The sequence below is a fragment of the Uloborus diversus genome, chromosome 2 (genome assembly GCF_026930045.1).
Source record: "Uloborus diversus isolate 005 chromosome 2, Udiv.v.3.1, whole genome shotgun sequence".
Classification (NCBI taxonomy): Eukaryota; Metazoa; Arthropoda; class Arachnida; order Araneae; family Uloboridae; genus Uloborus; species Uloborus diversus.
Window position 1 is genome coordinate 56438914 of NC_072732.1, and position 20575 is coordinate 56459488.

The 20575-nt window shown below is 35.8% G+C and overlaps 2 protein-coding genes across 2 annotated transcripts in view; both read left to right on the plus strand.

Annotated features, from left to right (window-relative positions):
- Positions 1–20575, plus strand: part of LOC129217047 (AT-rich interactive domain-containing protein 1B-like) — a 78509-nt gene that overhangs the window by 42072 nt on the left and 15862 nt on the right. The window lies entirely within an intron of this gene.
- Positions 10581–11425, plus strand: LOC129217048 (uncharacterized). The gene is made up of 3 exons (XM_054851286.1): positions 10581–10661; positions 10753–11044; positions 11135–11425. The coding sequence occupies exons 1-3, from the start codon at positions 10581–10583 to the stop codon at positions 11422–11424; spliced, it is 663 nt and encodes a 220-aa protein (XP_054707261.1). The 3' UTR covers position 11425.

Consider the following 20575-nt stretch of genomic DNA (forward strand, 5'->3'; position numbering starts at 1 on the left):
CTCACCTTTTGGTCGTACATATTTTCAATTCAAACATAAATATCATTAAAAGTGTGGCTGAGTAGTGGCTCGTGAAAAAGCAATAATTGTGCATGTAAAAAAACAGGTTGTGGCAAATACAGTCCTGCCCATGTGAGCATCTGACGGGAAAAAAAGAAATATTAAAGAGATATTTATTGGCACGGATTCGAATTGGCGCCATTCTAATTAACAGCCCGACACCCCAATAAACCTAGCAATTGCGCCTTTCTTTTCGAAAGCTATTCATTGAAGGAATGCGTAGTAAAATACAGCAAAAAAGCTTTTTGCCAAAAAAAAATAATAATAATAATAAGATCATGCTTCTATGTTTTGTCATTAACCAGCATGATACGATTTAAAATTATTCGAAAAGCATGGAATTTGATTAAAGAATGACGAAGATCTCACGTAGCGATTGAAACGAACATTCTAGAGAAGTAATAAATTAGATTGAAAATAAGTGTTTTTATCTTTGAATATTGAACTATTTCAAATAGAAGTTTGCTTTATGAGTTACGGCTTAAATGCCCGCACATGTTTCTCTTTTAATCGAACACTTAAAATTCAAAACCAAAACCAGTTAAACTGAGTCCGTTTTTTAAGTGTAATTTTTCGAACGTAGACAAAATGTATTTTTTTTTTTCAGCAGAAAGCAGAGGAGTAGAAAATGATTTCTTGCTAATAAAGTTGATAATAATTTTAATGCTTTATATCGTATTCGCGCGAATAAAAAATTAAAGGTTTACTGGGTGAAACTCGTAGTTTTAATTTGGCGTAGTATTTTTTCATTTGTACAAAAGGTCGAACACTGCTATTAGAAACATCTACATTTCAGCATACAACGAAAATGTTTTTCTGCACAAAAAGGATTTCCTTCAGGTAAATCTAATACTTTTTTATGCTTACATTATGCTGAGTGATCTGGATGTAGTCAAAGGTTTAAAAAAAAGGAAGAACACTCTTCGATTAACAGTCAACTTATCCGAATGATAACTGTAGCCTGCATAAAGGAGTCGAAACACCAAGTAGCATTCCCACTGCATTTATTTTATTACGTTTGTATGTTATGAGTACATGTAATGCGTAATACTAATATAAATTTGATATTCTTTCAGACAGCCCAAACTTGCCCGAAGTTCAGATAGTTTATAGTTGAACGCTCTACCGAAAAAAACTTATCAATTTAACCGAACAACTAAGTCCAGTGCTTTTAAGCATTATTAAAATATAAACACACACACAGGCTTTTTTTTTGCTGAAAGCGACGTAAAAAATGGAAAACTGCATTAGAACTTTGCTTTTAAAAAATGCATAAGAACTACAGGCAGCATCACGGTTTTGAAACAGCAAGGGGCGTTTTCGAAAACTTGATTTTTCGACCGTAAGTCTATTTTTCTTCATTAGCCAGCCTGATAAGTTTTAAAATGAGAAGGGAATAATATATGAGATAAGATATTGAAGAAACATTTTTTTATTCTTGAAAATTTTTACAATTTGTTACCGCAGGCTGCTTGAACCGTTATGACTTAGATGGCAGCACGTGTTCATCATTTAACAGCACGGTTAAAATGCAAAATAAATTGAACTATGCTCTTTTTTAAGCGTAGCTTTTCGAATGTAGTAAAAATGTGATAAGCTATTTGTTTTTTTGCAAAAAGAAGAAAAAATATATATATTACCCTTCAAATTGAGGTAGTATTTTATTTATTTGTACAAAGAGTCAAAAACTCATTAGAAGAATATATATTTCAATATACGATTTATTATTTTTTTCTGAACAAAAAACAATTCTATTGTAGTCTGAAATCTTAAACCTGTTACTTATATTTTCGCTTACATTTATGCTTTAATTTTCTTACCAGAGCCAAAGCTTAAAAAGAAAAAAAAAACGCACAATTCCGAAGTAATTTAGCATAAAGTCACTTCAAGTTTTCATATCAGCAAGGAGCGTTTCCTTCTCATTTATTCTATTCCTTCATAGTTGTTATTCACTTAATTAAGTGTTCATGTAATGCGCGATATTTCTCTAATTTTTTGTTGCAGATTGTCCGGACGTGGGCCCGAACGCGCATTCTCCTGGTTACAAAGAGAACGCTCTGCCGATCAAGCTATTCAGCTCTGTCGGTCACAGCGCAAATTAAAGTTATAAGTTTAGCCGAAAACCTCATTCTGGTTCTTTAAAACAGGTTTTTTCGGCTGAAAAAAACAATTTTTAGACCGTGGGTCTATTTTTCGTCAATAGCCAGCACCATAAGCTTTAAAATAAGGTGTTAATCAAAGAAATCGATCAAGAATTGAGGAAAATCTGGCGTAGAAACAAAAAATAGGCTACAGAAATAATATATAAGGATTCCCATTGGTCATTCATTTTGTGCATCTTAACTATTTCATGTTGAATAACAGTTTTTTATTTCTTAACTGTAATGGTTAAGGAATGCTTTAGAGCAGTTTGAGGGGTGTTTATAAGTGCCTAAAAGTAAGTATGCTTTAAAAAATTTGTATGCATATATTTTTCCCCAACGCGAAATTTCAACTCATGCGAGATATCTTGGAACGTATCCCTCGCGTAAGTCGGGACTCGACTATACAGTCGAGTCCCGACTTACGCGAGGGATGCGTTCCAAGATTCCTCGCGTAATTCGAAATTTCGCGTTGTGGGAAAATATATGTACATAAATTTTTTAGAACCATACAGAATTTCTTTAGACACTTATAAATACCCTTCAAACTGCTTTAAAGCATTCCTCAACTATACACTACAGTTTCTTAAATAAAGAACAGAACTTTTACTGTATTTAAAAAATAAAAAGGGTTTTATTCAACATGAAATACTTTAAGATGCAAAAAATTAATGATTAATGGGAGGGAAAGACATAAAATAAAAACATCACGGTACGCACAATACGTAGTAATAATAAAATGATGCACTATAATAGTACTGTACACTGTACAGTAGATACAACAGTAACATATTTATGAGTTAAAAAAGGAAGGCAATGATAATTTATGCTCTATGATCATTTGTGGCTCAATTTGTGACAACAGCCACTCTTCCTGATCTCTTTAATCTATAATACAAGAGCAGCTTCCATTTTCATTTTATTTACTTTGCTGGACTGATCTGCAAGCTTAATTATTAAAACTAAGTTCTGAACTTTTATCGATATCGTTTTGTTTCGACTTTTAATTGTACGCATGGAAGAGCCACTCATACTTATTGTTGCGCTACCATCAGCGTTTTGTAGTTGTTCAAGCACCTCGGGAGTAGTAAGGGCCGTAAACCGCGGGGCAGAAGGAGGAAAACAACTCAACAGTCCTGAAGGGGGCGTGGTCGTCCGCCATCTTGGATTTTTCTCGTAGTCTTCTACGAGGGTATTTTTAGGATGACGTCACTGATTTCTCGTAGTCTTCTACGAGGGTATGATGACGTCACTGATTTCTTGTCGTCTTTTACGAGGGTATGATGACGTCATCTATGACGTCATGAACGACGCCATCTTGTATTACGTCATTTATCATGTTTATTCATGTCTGAGCTTGAATGGTTTAATTTAATTAATTTGTTTTTTTAATTAATTTATTTTATTGAAATTATTCTGAAATATTTACGAGGGTAATATTCTAAAATGCTCTCCCTGGGATTTGAACCCGTGACCTTTAGCTCCGAACGAGGATGAGCTAACCACTAGACCGGACTAAGCAGTTAGTAGGGAAGGATAATAAAGCTTTACATGGACAACATTCAGCAGTGGCGCCATCTATCGAAGGCTAGGGCCATGACAGAAAGCTTAACTCAAAGTGAACTAAATTGAGTAGATTTGCTGTTGGCGCCATCTAGTGATAATGAATGATAAAACTGCTTAATTGCGAATCTAGTTTTTAAGAGTTGTTTTGGAAGGAAAAAAAAATGTATGTGGAAACAATATGGAAACAAATTTAAATAAAAATGGTTGAACGATGGTGGCGCCATCTATCGGAATATGTGTGACTTTTTTTTATGACTTTATATTTTCATTTTACTTTAGTTATTTATTTTGGTTGAAAAAAAAATTAAATGTTTCTGGTGCGATTCGAACCTGAGACCCTAATGCATAAAGGAACCACAGATGATTTGGCGCACGCTTTACCAACCATGCCATGGCGACTTCGGTAGGTGTACGTTATTTATGAAAGACTTGAATGTTTTTTCTGTCAAACAAGAGTTTAATGACGTCTGGTGTCGTTCCTACACGTTCTAACATGTTTTATGTCGAACAAAAGATTTTGCTACATGCTTAAGCAATGGTTACATACGTCATCAATTACGTCACAGAAAACTTGACCAATCAGAGATCATTTCAGCAAGCATATAAGATCTCCAGCTCACACCAGACATCAGTTTCCTTCGCACAGCGCTTGAGCTAAGATCTACAATTTTATTTCACGATGAACTCTAACAGTCTGAAACGAAAAAGTGAAGAACCGCAAAGAATAGCTAAATCTTCAAAAAATGAAGAAACTGGGATACCTTTTACGGAGAAAAACATACCGAAAGGGTTGTTTCCCATGGGTGAGGATGTCTTCGTGTATGCAGCTACTTACAAGTCAACTGTTAGTCTTCATGTAAGGAAGTTTCAGAAACACGGGGAGAAGTTTTACCCTACGACCGAAGGCATAACTCTGCGCCCCTGGTGGATTCCCTACCTCCTTGGAAGAAAAGCTGTGCCCCAGACAGACAGAGAATTGCATACATTATTTGAACATGAGCTGACCATCGAGAGTTCCGATTTTGCGAAATTCAAGTTTACCCGTTTAGCACAAACAGAGAAATCGAACACCCGATCCCTAACACTGTCTGCAGAGCAGTGGGGGGAAATGATCCGCCAATACAATCCTATCTCCAATATTCTTCTAGACCATCGGTTTGCAGGAATGGAATTTTTTTCGGTTTACAGTTCGATCGCGGAAACACCTATAGCCAAGAACCCTCTACCTGAATCTCTAGATAGCGGATTAGGTACCCAGTACCTTTTCAACGTGTTGGAATTCATCATATGCAGCATCATGAAAGAAAAAGGTCTCAAGCAGCCCACAATGTTAGCTGAGGAATTGTGGGGGAACCGCATTGAGGATTTTAATTCGGTAGCCTTTACAATTGAAATAGAGGATATCGCAGAATCATTTCGAGAGAAGCTATGGGAAGAACAGCCCTTCCTGAATATGAAACCTGCAATGTATGTTACAGAACCCTTTTTGAAACAAGCTCAATTAAATCAAGTTTTAAGATCAGCCCGGGAGAAGCTATGCCCAGCAGATGCATTTGAATATTTTGAATAAAATTTTGTATTTATGTATAAAAATTATTTGTAAATATGTAAGGAAAAAAAAAAGAAAGTTTATAAATATGTATTAAACAACTAGTTTCCAAATAAAATATCATTGCTTAGAATAAATTTGTGTTTTTATTGTCTTACAGTATTTTTACAAAATCATTTAGTAGATATTTAAAAATAAAACCGTGAAGAACTCTAAGTTAGAAAATATATTTCAATCAAAACAATGCTTGTGAAAGAAAAAAAACAAAAAAAAATATTATCATTACATTTATAAAGAAAAAAAGACATATTGGTAAATGCTTTAATTTTTTTTCCCCTCTGTGAGTCAAAGCCAATGAAATTTAAAACATGCATTGCTTATTTGAAGTCGCTCCCAGATTTGCATAAACATGTAGAGCGAACGATTGAACTGATATGACTCATACTGTGTCATATCAGGTTCCGCTCTATTGCGTAGGCTCTGTTTTAGACAAGAACGAACAGGATTTAAATCCCTGTGCAATATGACTGTGTTAGAGGGCGCTGATTGTTTCTTGTTGACGTCATGTCGTCCCGTTAATGGGATTGGTGAGCTTTCTGATGACGGCATCGTATACGTCATAGTTTAGACCACATAAATACCACTTCTCGCAGTTGGCTATCTCAGTTGACGTTTTTTTGAGCTAGTTTGTTGGCTTTTTTGGTTGCCCTCTGTAGCCCGTTTTTTGTTGCATGCTCAATATGCCTTTAGGAAATAAGAGAAAACTGGATGAAGATTCTAGCAATGTAAGTAGATTTGTGTCATTCATTTTATTCTAGCTATAAGGATATTCAGGCGAGTTCATTAATTTTTATTTTCTCTTTTCAGTATGCTGAAGAGTTACGGGATTCTGACGATGACGTAAGTATTTGAAAATTTCTAATTGTCAATGAATTTATTTATAAATACTTTTAGCTTTAGAATTTATATTTGAGTTTATTTGCTTTCTTCGTAGAGTTTGTTTATTTTACAACTTATTTCTATTTTACAGTTAATAGGAGAACCGACTCAAGAGTTTTACGAAGTTGATGACAACGATGTAAGAAGTTATATTTATTAAAACTTTATTATTATTATTATTTTTAACATTTGACGAAGTTAATGAATGTTATGATATTTTATTTTAGGTAATTGGAGAAGGCACTCAGTCTTTTGCTGAAGCTTCGCAAATATTTCACGAACTGCCGCTTTATTACCAAGTGGGCTCAGGTTTTGAGGTATTTTATTTTTTGAAAAAATATTAATGTGTTCTGATTTTTCATTTTATAATTTGTATTTAATAGCTCCGTTTTTCTGTTTTCCTTAATCATTGCTTCTTTTTTACAGGACTAATCCCGACCAGCCTCATTCAGGTGCTGCTTTCATCGAAGACGAAGAAAATGGCTATCACAATGTAAGAACTTATGCCTTTACTTTGTTTTCATTTTTTTCTTGTTATAATGTCATATAAATTTATTTTTTATTTTTTTTTATAGTTGGAAAATGCGGTACGATTGGATGTGCATTCTCGAAGAGAGAATAAAAAATACAATGCGAATCAAGTGGTATTTCGAGCTAGAGTGAATACAGATCAACTGCCTACACAACTCCAGAACAATCCCTTGGCTGCAGCTAGGGAATCCGTGCGGGAGCTGTTCCGGTTGTTGATTGAACGATCAACGGAAGGGTTGAAACCATCGGACTTGATCCGCTTCTGCATTCAATCAGATGGGCTGGATAGGCCTATATCAACAAGACTAATGCCTGTCTCCGAACTGACTTTGGAGATTTTACTTGCTGCAGTACTCAAAGTGCTACAGTCCAAAGACCAAATAATGCTCGACTCGACCTTTTTTGTGGACATAGTGACATTACGAAGAGATGTAGGAGCTGGGCGAATATGCAAAGTCGTCAATCACGAGGTGGACCGCTTACGAAAGCAGTCTATTTTAAGTATTCCAATGGTCGAAGAAGGAACATGCTGTGCAATGAGCATTGTGTTTGCATTGGCTCATTTGCATAAAGACACGAAACTGGTTGATGTTCTGAGAGATCGTCGACGATCCACATTGCAGAATAGGGCACGGGAGCTGCATGTTGCTGCTGGTGTGCCTATTGGGCCATGCACCTACGCAGAAGTAGCGAAATTTGAGAAGCATTTGGATATCCAAATTGTCGTGATTTCTACAGACAATCTGAACAAGGTTAGTTTTTTTTAATTATTTTTTCTTTGTGGGAATATGTATAAATTTATCTTTTTGCATATTTATTGTGTTTTTAAACTTTCAGGTATCTTATAAAGGACCCTACAGGGAACAAAGAATCAACCTTTGGTTACACAACCAGCACTTTGATGTGATTAAAAGTTTAAAAGGATTCTATGCAAGCAATTTTTATTGCGAAACTTGTGAGAAGCCTTATGATCACATTGATAGGCACATCTGTACTAATGCCTGCCGTATTTGTTTCAGAGTAGGTTGTACCCCACAACAACCAAAGCGCTGTTCAAACTGTGAACGGCTGTGCCAATCAGATGAGTGCTACAGTGCGCATAGAGAAAAAAAAGGCAAGCAACAATACTCCATTTGTGATACGGTAAGCCATTTTTTATTTACCTTTACAATAATTTCTTTAATCTATTGATGTTTTAAAAAAATAGGTTTTTTTTCTAGATCTATCAATGCTCCAAATGTTGCAAAATTATCAGGAAGCGGGAGTGTGCTAGAGAGGCACACAAATGTGGGACGGTCAGTTGTCCTTCATGTAAAAACTACGTGAAATCCGCTGACCATTTATGCTATCTCCGCACGATTCCCCCTAAGAAATCATCGGATCGGTTGATCTACTTCGATTTCGAAACGGATCAATCATCCGGTGAACATGTCGTTAACTTTGCAGTAGCACAGTATGCTGACGGAAGGGAAAAGGTGTTTAAGGGCTACGCAGCCTGTTCGGACTTTTGTTCGTGGTTCTTTAGTTCTGAGCACAAAGGATATACAGGAATAGCGCATAACATGAAAGGGTAAGTATGATTTTTATAATGGTTGTAGTTTAATGCGTCTCTATATTTCTTAACACTTTGTTTTCACGTTGTACGACATATTTTTATTTTATTTATTTCTTTTTTACTAGGTTTGATGGGCATTTTATTCTATCTTGGCTACTGGAACAAGGCACTGCTCCAAATGTCATTCCCAACGGGTCCAAGCTAATGGCAATAACTCACCCGAACTTAAACATCCGCATCATAGACTCTTTCAACTTCCTTCCTATGGCTCTAGCGAAGTTGCCTGAATGTTTCGGGCTTGAGGAGTTGAAAAAGGGCTATTTCCCCCATACTTTTAACACTCGAGAAAACCAGAGCTATGTGGGTTCGCTTCCAGAATTAAGGTATTTTTGCCCTGATTCGATGTCACCCGGCAGCGAGAGATAGTTTTTTGAAATGGTATAAAGAACATGAGATGGACAAGTTTGATTTTCAAGAAGAGATGTTAGCATATTGCAGGTAGTTGGTATTCTTTACATATATTTATTTTATTTGCATACTTTTAATGATTTTAATTTTTTTTTCTTACTTTAAAAGGTCAGACGTAGATATTCTTCGAAGGTGCTGTAACATGTTTAGGAAAGAATTTTTAAAAATCGCCCAAGTTGATCCATTTTGGTGAGTGTTTTTTCTTTTTCAAATACAATTCAAATATTCTTTTAATACTTTCTGAGTTCAAAATATATTGACATTTACTTTTTATCATTTTCAGCTATGTAACTATAGCATCGTGTTGTATGGCAGCTTATCGAAACAACCATATTCGTCAAAACACGATAGCAATGGTGCCAGTCAATGGATACGTCAATAGCACCAACTTTAGTGCGGATAGCATTCGATGGTTGGATTTCGTGTCCGAAACCACAGGACAGCAAATACAGCACGCGTTGAATGCTAAAGGAGAAAAAAAAATAGCCGGAATATCTGTGGATGGTTTTTGCGAAGCAACGAAAACTGTGTATCAATATCATGTAAGTACTTTTCTTTTTTTTTTAAATAGCTATGTCTTTAAGAAATGATTTTATATATGTTTTTTTTTTACTTATAGGGTTGTTTCTATCATGGATGTGAGATCTGTTATGATCGAGATGCTTTGCATCCGTTTACAGGAGTCAGCATGGCAGTTCTCAGAGCAAAAACTGAGGAAACAACTGCAAAATTGAGAGCTCTTGAACTGGAAGTGGTTGAAATGTGGGAACACACTTTCTTGAAAATGAAGAAAGAGTGTTCTGAACTCCAAGTTTTTCTTTCATCGCATTTCATTCAGGATCGATTGAACCCTCGAGATTCGTTTTTTGGAGGCCGTACTAACGCAATTCGCTTATACTACGAAGGAGATGCCAAATATATCGATTTCACTTCTTTATATCCATGGGTGAGAAATTTATATTTTATTTATCCTTTTTAATGTTTTATCAATTTTTTCATCAAAAAAAAAATCTATAATTTCCTTTTTATTCTTTTTTTAGGTTAACAAATACTGTCAGTACCCAATAGGCCATCCAGATATAATCACCGAAGGGTTTGGGGACATAGAACAGTACTTCGGGATAGTTAAATGCAGGGTTGTGGCACCCCGTGAGTTATACCTTCCAGTACTACCGTTTCGGACACAAGGGAAGTTGATGTTCCCGTTATGTAAGACATGTGCTGAAACGTTGCAGCAATCGCCTTGCACTCATACTGAGGACGAAAGAGCCTTGGTTGGCACATGGGTCACAGAAGAGGTGAAACTGGCTGTCAGGAAGGGCTACCGAGTGACACATGTAAGTATTATCTTCTCTTTCATGTCCTTCTCTTTTGGTATTGATTTAGAAAAAAAGTACTCATTAATTTTTTTCCATGTAGATCTACGAGGTGTACGATTTCAAAAAGAAGTCAGATTCTCTTTTTAGGTCTTACATTGACCTCTTTTTGAAAATAAAACAAGAGAGCAGCGGTTGGCCCGCAGAATGTGTAACAGATGCAGATAAAGAGAATTACATTTCTCAGTACAGGCAAAGGGAAGGAATATCATTAGATGCAGCCAGTATTGAGAAAAACCCTGGTCGTCGACAAGTTGCCAAATTGGCACTTAACAGTTTCTGGGGACGGTAAGTAAATATTTATTTACTTTACTTTTTATTTTTTTATCTATGTCATTTTTGGGAAAATACATTATCTAATAATAATCATATATCTTTTAATATACAGATGGGGCATGAATACGAATAAGACGCAGCTGACGTATGTTACTTCGCTTCCTGAGTTAAATAAAATGCTTGCAGATTCAACGAAAAATGTAAGTTTTTAAGCTTGAAGTATGTTTTTTAGAAAGTTATACATAATTTGTTTTTTCTATGTAAATGGTATATCTTTTTCACACATTTCAGATCAAGGATGTATTTTTCCCGAAGGAAGAAATTGCAGCTCTGCAGTGGGATACCTCGGAGAAGTTCGTCTCACAAGACATTTCAACCAACATCTTTCTCGCTGCCTTCACCACGGCCTGGGCACGACTCAAACTTTACCAGGAAATGGATAAGTTGGGGGAGTCTGTGTTGTACCATGACACAGATTCTATCATATATGCAAGTAACGGTTTAAATGATCCCCCAATAGGCAATTTTTTAGGAGAATTCACCGATGAATTGAATGGGGACACGATTACTACATTTGTGTCTGGTAAGTATTATTATTGATATTTCATTTTTTTTTCATACTTTTTTTTTCTAAATCTTATTTTTTAATTTTCCTATTCCTTCTGTTTTTCAGGCGGGCCAAAGAATTACGCGTACGAAACATCTAGAGGTAAAACGTGCTGTAAGGTAAGGGGGTTTACCTTAAACTTTCGAAACTATCAAGTATTGAACTTTCACTCCATGAAAACCCTAGTACGGAGCATGGATGACGACGGAGTAGTCATCACAAATCCAGCCAAGATAACCCGTGATCCTAAACGCTGCAAAGTCATTAACAAGAAAGAGACAAAACTATACCGAATGGTCTATGATAAACGAGTCATTGTACCCTCTGACCTATCTACTCTTCCTTACGGATACTGAACTTCTCTCCCATCTTTAAGAAGAAAGACAGAAGAAAAAAAAAATCGTTCTCTTTAGAGCAAAAAAAAAAAAAAAAGGCCCTTTTCAGGGCCACACCAAATAACATGAATTGGAATGCTTACATTGCAAAAAGTCTTTTTACAAGACCATACATAAAAAAAAAGGTTCTTTTCAGAACCACGAAAAAAAACAAAGGCCCTTTTCAGGGCCACACAGAAAAAAAAAGACCCATTCTGGGCAAACTTTTCTTTTTTCAGGACAAATGGATTCCTATAAAAGGTGGTATAATTTTCTCTTTTATTAAAGGTATAAAAAGCTTTGTATACGCGTAAGACAATCATTCAAAATGGAGTTCCCGTACTTGAAACATCCTTCCACGTGTATGATTTCAGGCCCCACGGGCTCTGGCAAAACTGTGTTCGTAAAGCGCTTAATCGAAGAAAACATGTTTAGGCCTCAACCTCAGAAGATTATTTACTGCTATGGAGTCTATCAGCCCTTGTTTAATAAGATGAAAAATATTGAATTTGTAGAAGGGTTACCCTCTCATTTAAATACTGTACGAGACGTTGTTATTGTGATTGATGATTTGATGTCAGAACTAGGAAACGATTCGCGGTTGACCAAACTTTTCACGAAAGGAAGTCACCATAGAAGTATTACTTGCATATTCATTGTTCAAAATATTTTTTATAAAAGTACGGAAATGCGAACAATTAACTTAAACTCCCATTATTTAGTGCTGTACAAAAATCCTAGAGATAAAAGCCAAATTACTCATCTTGCTCGCCAAATGTTTCCAGGCAAAGTTAAGGCTTTTCTAGAAATATTTAGTGATGCCACAAGTCCCGCGTACGGATACCTTTTTCTAGACTTTAGACCCGAAACTCATGACCGTTTACGCATGCGCACAGGAATTTTTCCAGGAGATATAAATTACGCGTACGAGCCTCGTTAGTCATTTATGGTGTAGAAACAGGAAGAGGAAACATGTCTGCTGTTGTAGTTGATTTTGAGGGCTTTCAATTAGCCCCACATAGCTATGTTATTAAGGAGCTTGCATTTTACTCTGTGAATCACAATTACCATGGCCGTTGGTCCTTCTTACCTCCTCGACCCTGGGAAGAATTATCGTACAGGAAACAAAAAAGTTATTCTTGGATAATCCGAAATTTACATGGATTGTCCTGGGAAAGTGGCGAGTTACCTTACAAAGCTCTACGTCACATTCTGACTATGTTATTTGTTTCTTTTACTGACATATACGTCAAAGGTTTGGAGAAGTGCAAATTTTTTGAAAAGTTGTCTGGAAAAAAAGTACTGGATTTAAATGATGTTGGTTGCCCTAAATTTCATGAATTAGAAAGCAGTTATGTTTCTTGTCCGGTGCACTCCTCTTATTTTAAGCACTGCGCTTTGGCAAAAGCGGCTGCATATGCCAATTTTCTATAAATAAACAGTACACACCACCAAATACGTCATTTGAAAGCAGAATGTCATCTTTTGCGCAACAAAATTTAGAGCAGCTCCGGCTTTTAAAAAACAGCAAACTTCGTACTGCGTTGTTGAGAAAAGCTCCCAATAGTGTTATAAAAGCACTATGTGAATGCTGTAAGAATTTATTATGCGGCAACATCCCATTCAGTAAACAACGTTTGAAAAGACTGAGACCATATAAAAGGACTCTGCGAGTGTTAGCGCAGCAGAAAGTTCCCTTGTTCAAGAAACGACGCATCCTCGTTCAAAAAGGAGACGGTTTCCTAAGTATTTTAATACCTGCAGCACTATCTGTTTTAACGTCTCTCATTCATGGATAATGCAAAGAAATACGTGTTGTTACCCGAGGATCAAACGCAACACTTTGCTACGGATCATTTATCTACACTGGACAAGGATATGAATGCCATTTTACTTCGCCGCGATCTGGGTGACGAAGAAAAACGTGTGTTGTACTTGCAAATTTTGCAAAAATTCGTAAAATTTCCTTCTACAAAACCCTTGGAATCCGAAATGGTGGAAGAAAGAGGTCCCTCCTGATATTCTGAAAGATATTCTGGAAACAGCACCAGAAAAAGGGAAAAAATACGCGCTGAAGATTCTAGAGTTTCTCAAGAACAACAACAATCAACTGTTTCCTGGAATGATAAGAATGAGCTTCTGGTACAAGGTGAAAGTATACCGAATTCAAATATTACAGATCTTGGTCACTTTTTTACTGCGTTCTAGGAAAGCGAGACCCATTGGACATGAAGCATTTTTGAATGTATTAGACGATGTAAATTTTCCTTCCGAGTTTATTCAGAACAAGTATTTGAAAAAAAGTGTTCCCAAGCCCATTGTTAAAAGACAGAAAACTATGTATGCCAAATCACCTGTAAAAGAGCCCATTGTTAATCGACAGAAGAAAATGTATGCAAAACCATATGCCTGGAAAAATTATTTGTAACTTTTTTTGTTTTGTGTTAAATAAATATGAGTTGAAAAATAAAACTTTGTGTGGATTGTGTTACTAATTTTTTTATAATCGTTTTTTTAAAATAAAAGTGAAAAAAATTAAATTTACCTTAAGTCAAATGCAAAGAATTAAAAAAAAAAAAAGTTTAATAGAAAAAAAAAGGGGGGAACAAAAGACTACAAGGGGGAAAAAATGTAAAAAGTTGGAAAAAAATACTTGCAATAAAAAAAATTAAATAGAATAAACATTTATTTACAGAAAGAGAAAAAAAAAAATTCCAGATATGTTATTGCTTTGCTGGAAAAAAATATTGTGTGATGACAAAAAATTATACAGACAGTAAAACGAACTCAGAATTAAAAATAAAAAGAACATTTTATTATTTCTTAAAAATCATATTTACACCGAAATTCTTTTTAACATATTGATACAATTGAAAATCACTGACTTTCTGAAATAAATTTTTCACAATGATATCCATACATAAACCTTGACATCTTTTGGTTAGATAGTAAATACAATATTGTCCACATACATTTGAAGTCAAACTTTGAAGAGGTACTTGATTCCATTTTTACATGTTTATATTTCTTCACAAATCTTGTAATATGATGGCCATAGGCTTGAGGAGACAAACCATAGGAGTCGAAAAATTCAACAGTTTGAGGGTTTTCTATAAACAGGGCAATCCAGTGAGTTCCTGGTTCAGTGTGCTCATCAGTATTAACAACTATTGCAGCAGGAAACGATGTAATGCAAGGAATCTTATCACAAGGAAAAACTCCTACAAAGTATCTCGACGCATAGCGATGACGAAGCAATACTCTACGAATATCCAAAGAATTCATTAGTTACCGAAATCGTACAAGATATTTCTAGCTTTGTTGATTTCAATCAAATTTTCGAATTCGGCATACACCAATAAGGAAATGGTTTGAGGTAGAGGCACTTTAAATTTAAGTTCCAGTCTTAAATTACTGTGTCGAACGAGATTTAAATGAGCTCCATCGCAGAGGTCAGGGGACAGATCAAAATGAAATAAGCAGTATCCGTCGGGAAATTCTTCTCTTGACAAATAAAGTCCTCGATCTTCTGAAGTGCAAAATAAATTGTTAAATGCACGAATATAGTTTTTATTGGTAAAATCAGGCTGCAATGGATTATGAGGCATCGGTTGTCCGTCGATGTAAACTCCAATGAAATTAATATCATAGTGTTTAAATTCAAATGGTGACTTTTTATAGCTTCCATTAAAAGCATCGTTGTCCACACAGGCTACGACCAAGCGCTTTGGCATTTGTCCAGTAAAGATGTTGTCTTGCACAAAACTCATGTTTCCTCCAGGAATAGAATATACTTTACACAGAACTCTGTTAATAGGATACTTGGCTGTTGTCTTCTCCAAGCTTTTAGCATGCCCCAACACCACGCCAGGGCTGACTCGAACTTTGCGTACAAACATCGATGCTTGCTCGAGGACTACTTTAAAGTTACCATCTCCCAATAAGCAAAACTCTGGTTTGCTTCGTATTAGCTTGATTTTCATATCCACCATATTAAGCATGAGTCGATCTTGATGAAATATGTCAACATGCAGACGCCCTATCATATCCACTGTAGTACTCAGTTTAAACATATTTGCTCTTTTAATAAATCCTTCGTTAGGGGTCTTGTTTTCGGCAGTCAAATCACAGTTATTCATTCGACCTGCAGTGTCCTTGAAAAATAATTCAGAAGACAACTGTGACGTCTTTGCTTCATATCCGTGATTTAATAATTTTTCGATAATTGCTCTGTATGGATAAGTGTTGTTGCTCGAAGAAATTAATCTTTCATTCAAGCTAACATCTACCTGGGAAAACAAGGCATGTAAAAATAAATTGACTGGACCCACATTTTCTTTAGTTAATAGAGTTCCATTTCCGTTCACAATTTTAACTTTAACAAATAAGAGATTCTGTGACAAGTCTAAATAATCGTCACCGGTCCCAGAAATGTTAAATTCTATTGGACTACCATCAGATGCATTCGCAACAGGGTGAAATTCTATCCACTGCCCTCTTTCGATAACTGTTTGCGTGGGTGGTAAAGTAAATAAATTAAGTTCAGATTTAGCACATTCAGGAGAATCTTTTAACAAATAAGCCATTCTGATTAGGAGTCAAAAATATCACGTCCTTTTGCTTTCTTGACTTTGGTTCGAATGACTGGTTTATAAGCTTTGCGCTTCCTTTTCAACCTTCCATGGCCAATCATCTCATCCGCCTTTTTAAGAGCTTTCTTAGCTAACAATTTTCCAACTTCTTTGCCTCTTGTTTTAGCTGAGTTTTCTAATTTCTCTCCAGCTAATACATCATTAGCAATCATGGCTCCAGTTCGTAAAGCTTCTTTTCCTATTGTTTTAACTCCACTTCTCAGGAAAGGCAGTGCAGTGCGGAAAAGTTTTGCGAAGAAACCACCAAGGCCGTGTCCCTTTTGCAGAGACAGTCCTTGATAAAAGGGCATACCGTTTCCGGTTTGCCCGACATAATAGTCTTCAAATTTTTTCGGACAGCAAGTGTAAGGAACAAGCATGATTCACGTTTTTTACACAAATGACGATGCACGTCAATGTCATGCAGTATTTATACAATTTGTTTCATGCGAAAATGGAGCACGATGTATGCCATGCCTCGTTCAAAAGGAACGAATTCGCCAGAGTGTAGACGTAAATCTATTTCAATTGTTTGAAAATGTTGTCGTATGACAGGTAAGTAGTGAGGTCTCGTATAATGAACATTAACCATTTCACCATCTCTTCCTTCTACTTTGATAATTTTTAACAGAGGAGCTTTGACATCACCCACGATTTGTGGCTCTACGAGATCGCAATACACATACATGACGGGAAAGGAAGCTGCTGGATCGGCTATAAAGGGACTCTGTGTCGTTCCATTATATTCTCCGGCATGAAAACCTAAAAGTTCTGCTATGCCTGTGTGAAGAATGACTTTACCACCTTCTTTTGTTTTGATTGTCACTCGTTTTGTTACAGGATGATAGTGAAATTCTAATTTATTTTTGAATGTCGTTAAAATCATAGCTTTCAAGAGATCTGGAACTGTTTCATAACAACCAGGAGGTATTCGTCGCCCTTGTACCACTCCATCGCCTAAATCAAATCCAAATAAATTATTGTCCGACCTGATGTTATACCACGAATGAGGGTATATAATATCTGTTAAACCTACTTCCCATTCATGATGGCTCAAATGAATACTTGAGGGAAGCTGTGTAATAAAATGAGAAGTTTTATTCTCAGGGAAGAAGCGACTAGAGCTGTCACTGATAAGCGTCACATAGAATGACATGATTGCGACTGAATGAAAGAGGTAAGTGCAGCACTGTTTTATATCCCTTTCACATCATTCACCCATGCATTGAATTTTTCAGGATAGCCTTGAAACTTAACAAAATATTCCGTCTTTCCTAATCGCCGTCTTGTTTTTAAGACCTTTTCTATGGGATAATACCCGGAATCTGTTATTTTCTGAAGCTCTTGTGAGTAAAACGTCCCCTCTAACACTTCGCCAGTGAGATCTTTTAGTTTATACACTACGGGATTTCTGGGCAATACTTTATGGATCGTAAATATTTCTCTCGTCCAATTCTGCTCATATCCTTTCTCAAATCGCAATTTTTCTTTACTTATTCTAACGGTGTCTCCTTCTTTAAGTAAAGATTTACTTCCATGCCTTGGTGTGGTTTCAAGATCTCCGTAAAGATTTTTCCAAGCAATATCTTGATTATCTATGTTAACTGAAGAAGGCTTCATTTTTATGCTTCGATGCCACGTATTATTGTAACTGTAAACCAGTTTATCAATCACATCGATGTAGCGTTTCGTATTCATTTCTGTAAAATACTTCCACATTTTTGTCTTAAGTGTACGATTAAAACGCTCAACGACCGATGCTTTTGTTGAATTGTTTGTTGTAAAAAAGTGTACATTTTTCTTCTTCAGGTATTTTTGCACTTGATTGTTTGTAAATTCTTTACCCGCATCTGTCTGCATTATTTCCGGTGTTCGTTCCGAAAATATAATTTCAAAAGCGGATACGATTTCATCACTTTTCTTACTTTTTAGCGGTACAACCCATGCATATTTTGATAGAATATCCAGGCAAGTAAGTAAATACTTGTAACCATCATTGGTATCTGCTAGGGACTGCATGTCGACCAAATCAGATTGAAACTGCTCGTTTATACTTCCTACGATGACTCGATTTCTCTGGAACTTGTGTCTGATAGGCTTGTGCAAAGTGTACGAGTCCTTTGTCTGCAACCATGTTTTGATCTCCTTTGTCTTCACGCGTCCTTTTAAAGCACGATGTAAAGCATTCACACCTCCAAAACTTCCTGGAACTTGAGGATCCCGATACAGAGGATTCAGAACCTTGTCCATCACAGCAGTGATTATGATCAATCCGTACGTTAAAGTTCATATCGATACAATGAGGTAAAAATGTTTGGGCACCTCTTTTTATACGACTATTATGTAAGTATGCCAGAAACTCAAAACGCACTCTAAACTTTGTATCGCACTCTAAACTTTGTTAATATAAAAAACATGCTCAGACAAGTAATAAAAAAAAAACTCATTAATAATAAATTTTAATAAAAGTTTCTTTGCTTCATCATGCAGGGTTAAAATTGTGTTGCCTGATTAATCTACTCTTGACTTTCATTATTGAATTTAATGCAAATATATTCCTTGGGTGTCAACTGTGTTTGTATATAAACATTAAATCGTTTGTTCTTCGTAAGTTTCCACAGCCGAGCGGTCTCGCGTGTTATCCAAACCGCCGACTGTGGAAACTTTATGTCCCAGGTTCAAATCCCACCAGAAACATTTTATTTTTATTTCAAGAAAAAATAAACAAATATATATACATATTTACAAAAATGTCATAAATAATCCGATAGATGGCGCCACCATCGTTCAACCATTTAAATTAGTTTCCATTACCTCCAAAATAATCCAATAGATGGCGCCACTAATTTTTTTCTAGCAAGCAATATTTCTCACATCTCAAAAAATATTTCTTTATTGCTCCCAGCTTTCGACAGATGGCGCCACTACTGAATGTTGTCCATGTAAAGCTTTATTATCCTTCCCTACTAACTGCTTAGTCCGGTCTAGTGGTTAGCTCATCCTCGTTCGGAGCTAAAGATCACGGGTTCAAATCCCAGGGAGAGCATTTTAGAATATTACCCTCGTAAATATTTCAGAATAATTTCAATAAAATAAATTAATTAAAAAAACAAAATAATTAAATTAAACCATTCAAGCTCAGACATGAATAAACATGATAAATGACGTAATACAAGATGGCGGATGATTCAAGATGGCGTCGTTCATGACGTCATCATACCCTCGTAAAAGACGACAAGAAATCAGTGACGTCATCCTAAAAATACCCTCGTAGAAGACTACGAGAAATCAGTGACGTCATCCTAAAAATACCCTCGTAGAAGACTACGAGAAAAATCCAAGGTGACCACGCCCCCTTCAGGACTGTTGAGTTGTTTTCCTCCTTCTGCCCCGCGGTTTACGGCCCTTACTACTAGCGTTAATTGATGACAAAGTAACCCTTTTCGAAAAACTTTCCATAGAATTTGACCATTTTAGCAACTTTCTTCGATATTTTAAACCTCATATATGTTAAACCGAGATCAACATTTTGCTGATTATGCTCTTTTAAGAATTCAGTGTGACAGTTTGTGACAGAGGGTAGGGAGGGGATAACAAGAAGTGTGACATCGCGCGTTGTTTATAACAATATGTTCATGTAAAATAGCGTTACATGTGACAAGGGGGGGGGGGGCAAATTTGTTCAAAATCTTGTAAGATCGTTTATGGACAGCCCCTTAATCCAATTTATGTTACAGTTTCAGGGTTCTTGCAAGCTTATTAACAGAAAATCCAAGGAATTCAAAAAATATATAGTTGAAGGTATTTTGCTCTTTTTAAGCATAACAAACAAGCATAGAGCATTTGGCAAAAATACGTTGTGTATTCACTGCTCGAAAGTATAGCAATTTATGCACAAATAGCACAGAACTTAAAGACGACAGTGAAAATAACAAATTCATATATATTTTTTCATTTATTTACAGAACCAGCTAGTTTGAATAACATTGCAGTGGCGTAGTCGGAGGGAAATGTTTGGATATCGAACCCACGACCTCCGGCATTCAAAGCTAAGCTTCTACCTCAGAATTACGGAAGATCACAAGGAAAGTTTTTTGATCAAAATAACACATGATAGCTTATGAAACAATTTAATCGAAATCGAAAATATAAGATCAGTTCAGTTAAAAGCCTGTTTCAATAAACTTGTTTGCATAGCAACTGAATACCAACACTAAGTTTCGTTGCTTCTGGTAGCAACAAGTATATTTGCAGAAAATTTTGACACATGTATATTGTCAGCTTGGAAAATCCATTTCGAATAATGCGTGTACAAGATTGAAAAAATAAAGAAATAAAAAGTTGCAAGTTAACCGTTTCAAAATATTAAAGCAGTATGCTGAAATAAAAAATTACAGACAAAGATATTAGAAACGGACTGACAATCGTTTGTGTAAGGGAGTAAAAGTTAAGGAACCTTAACTGCATGAACTCTTCTGCATAAAAAGTAAATTAGTTTATCT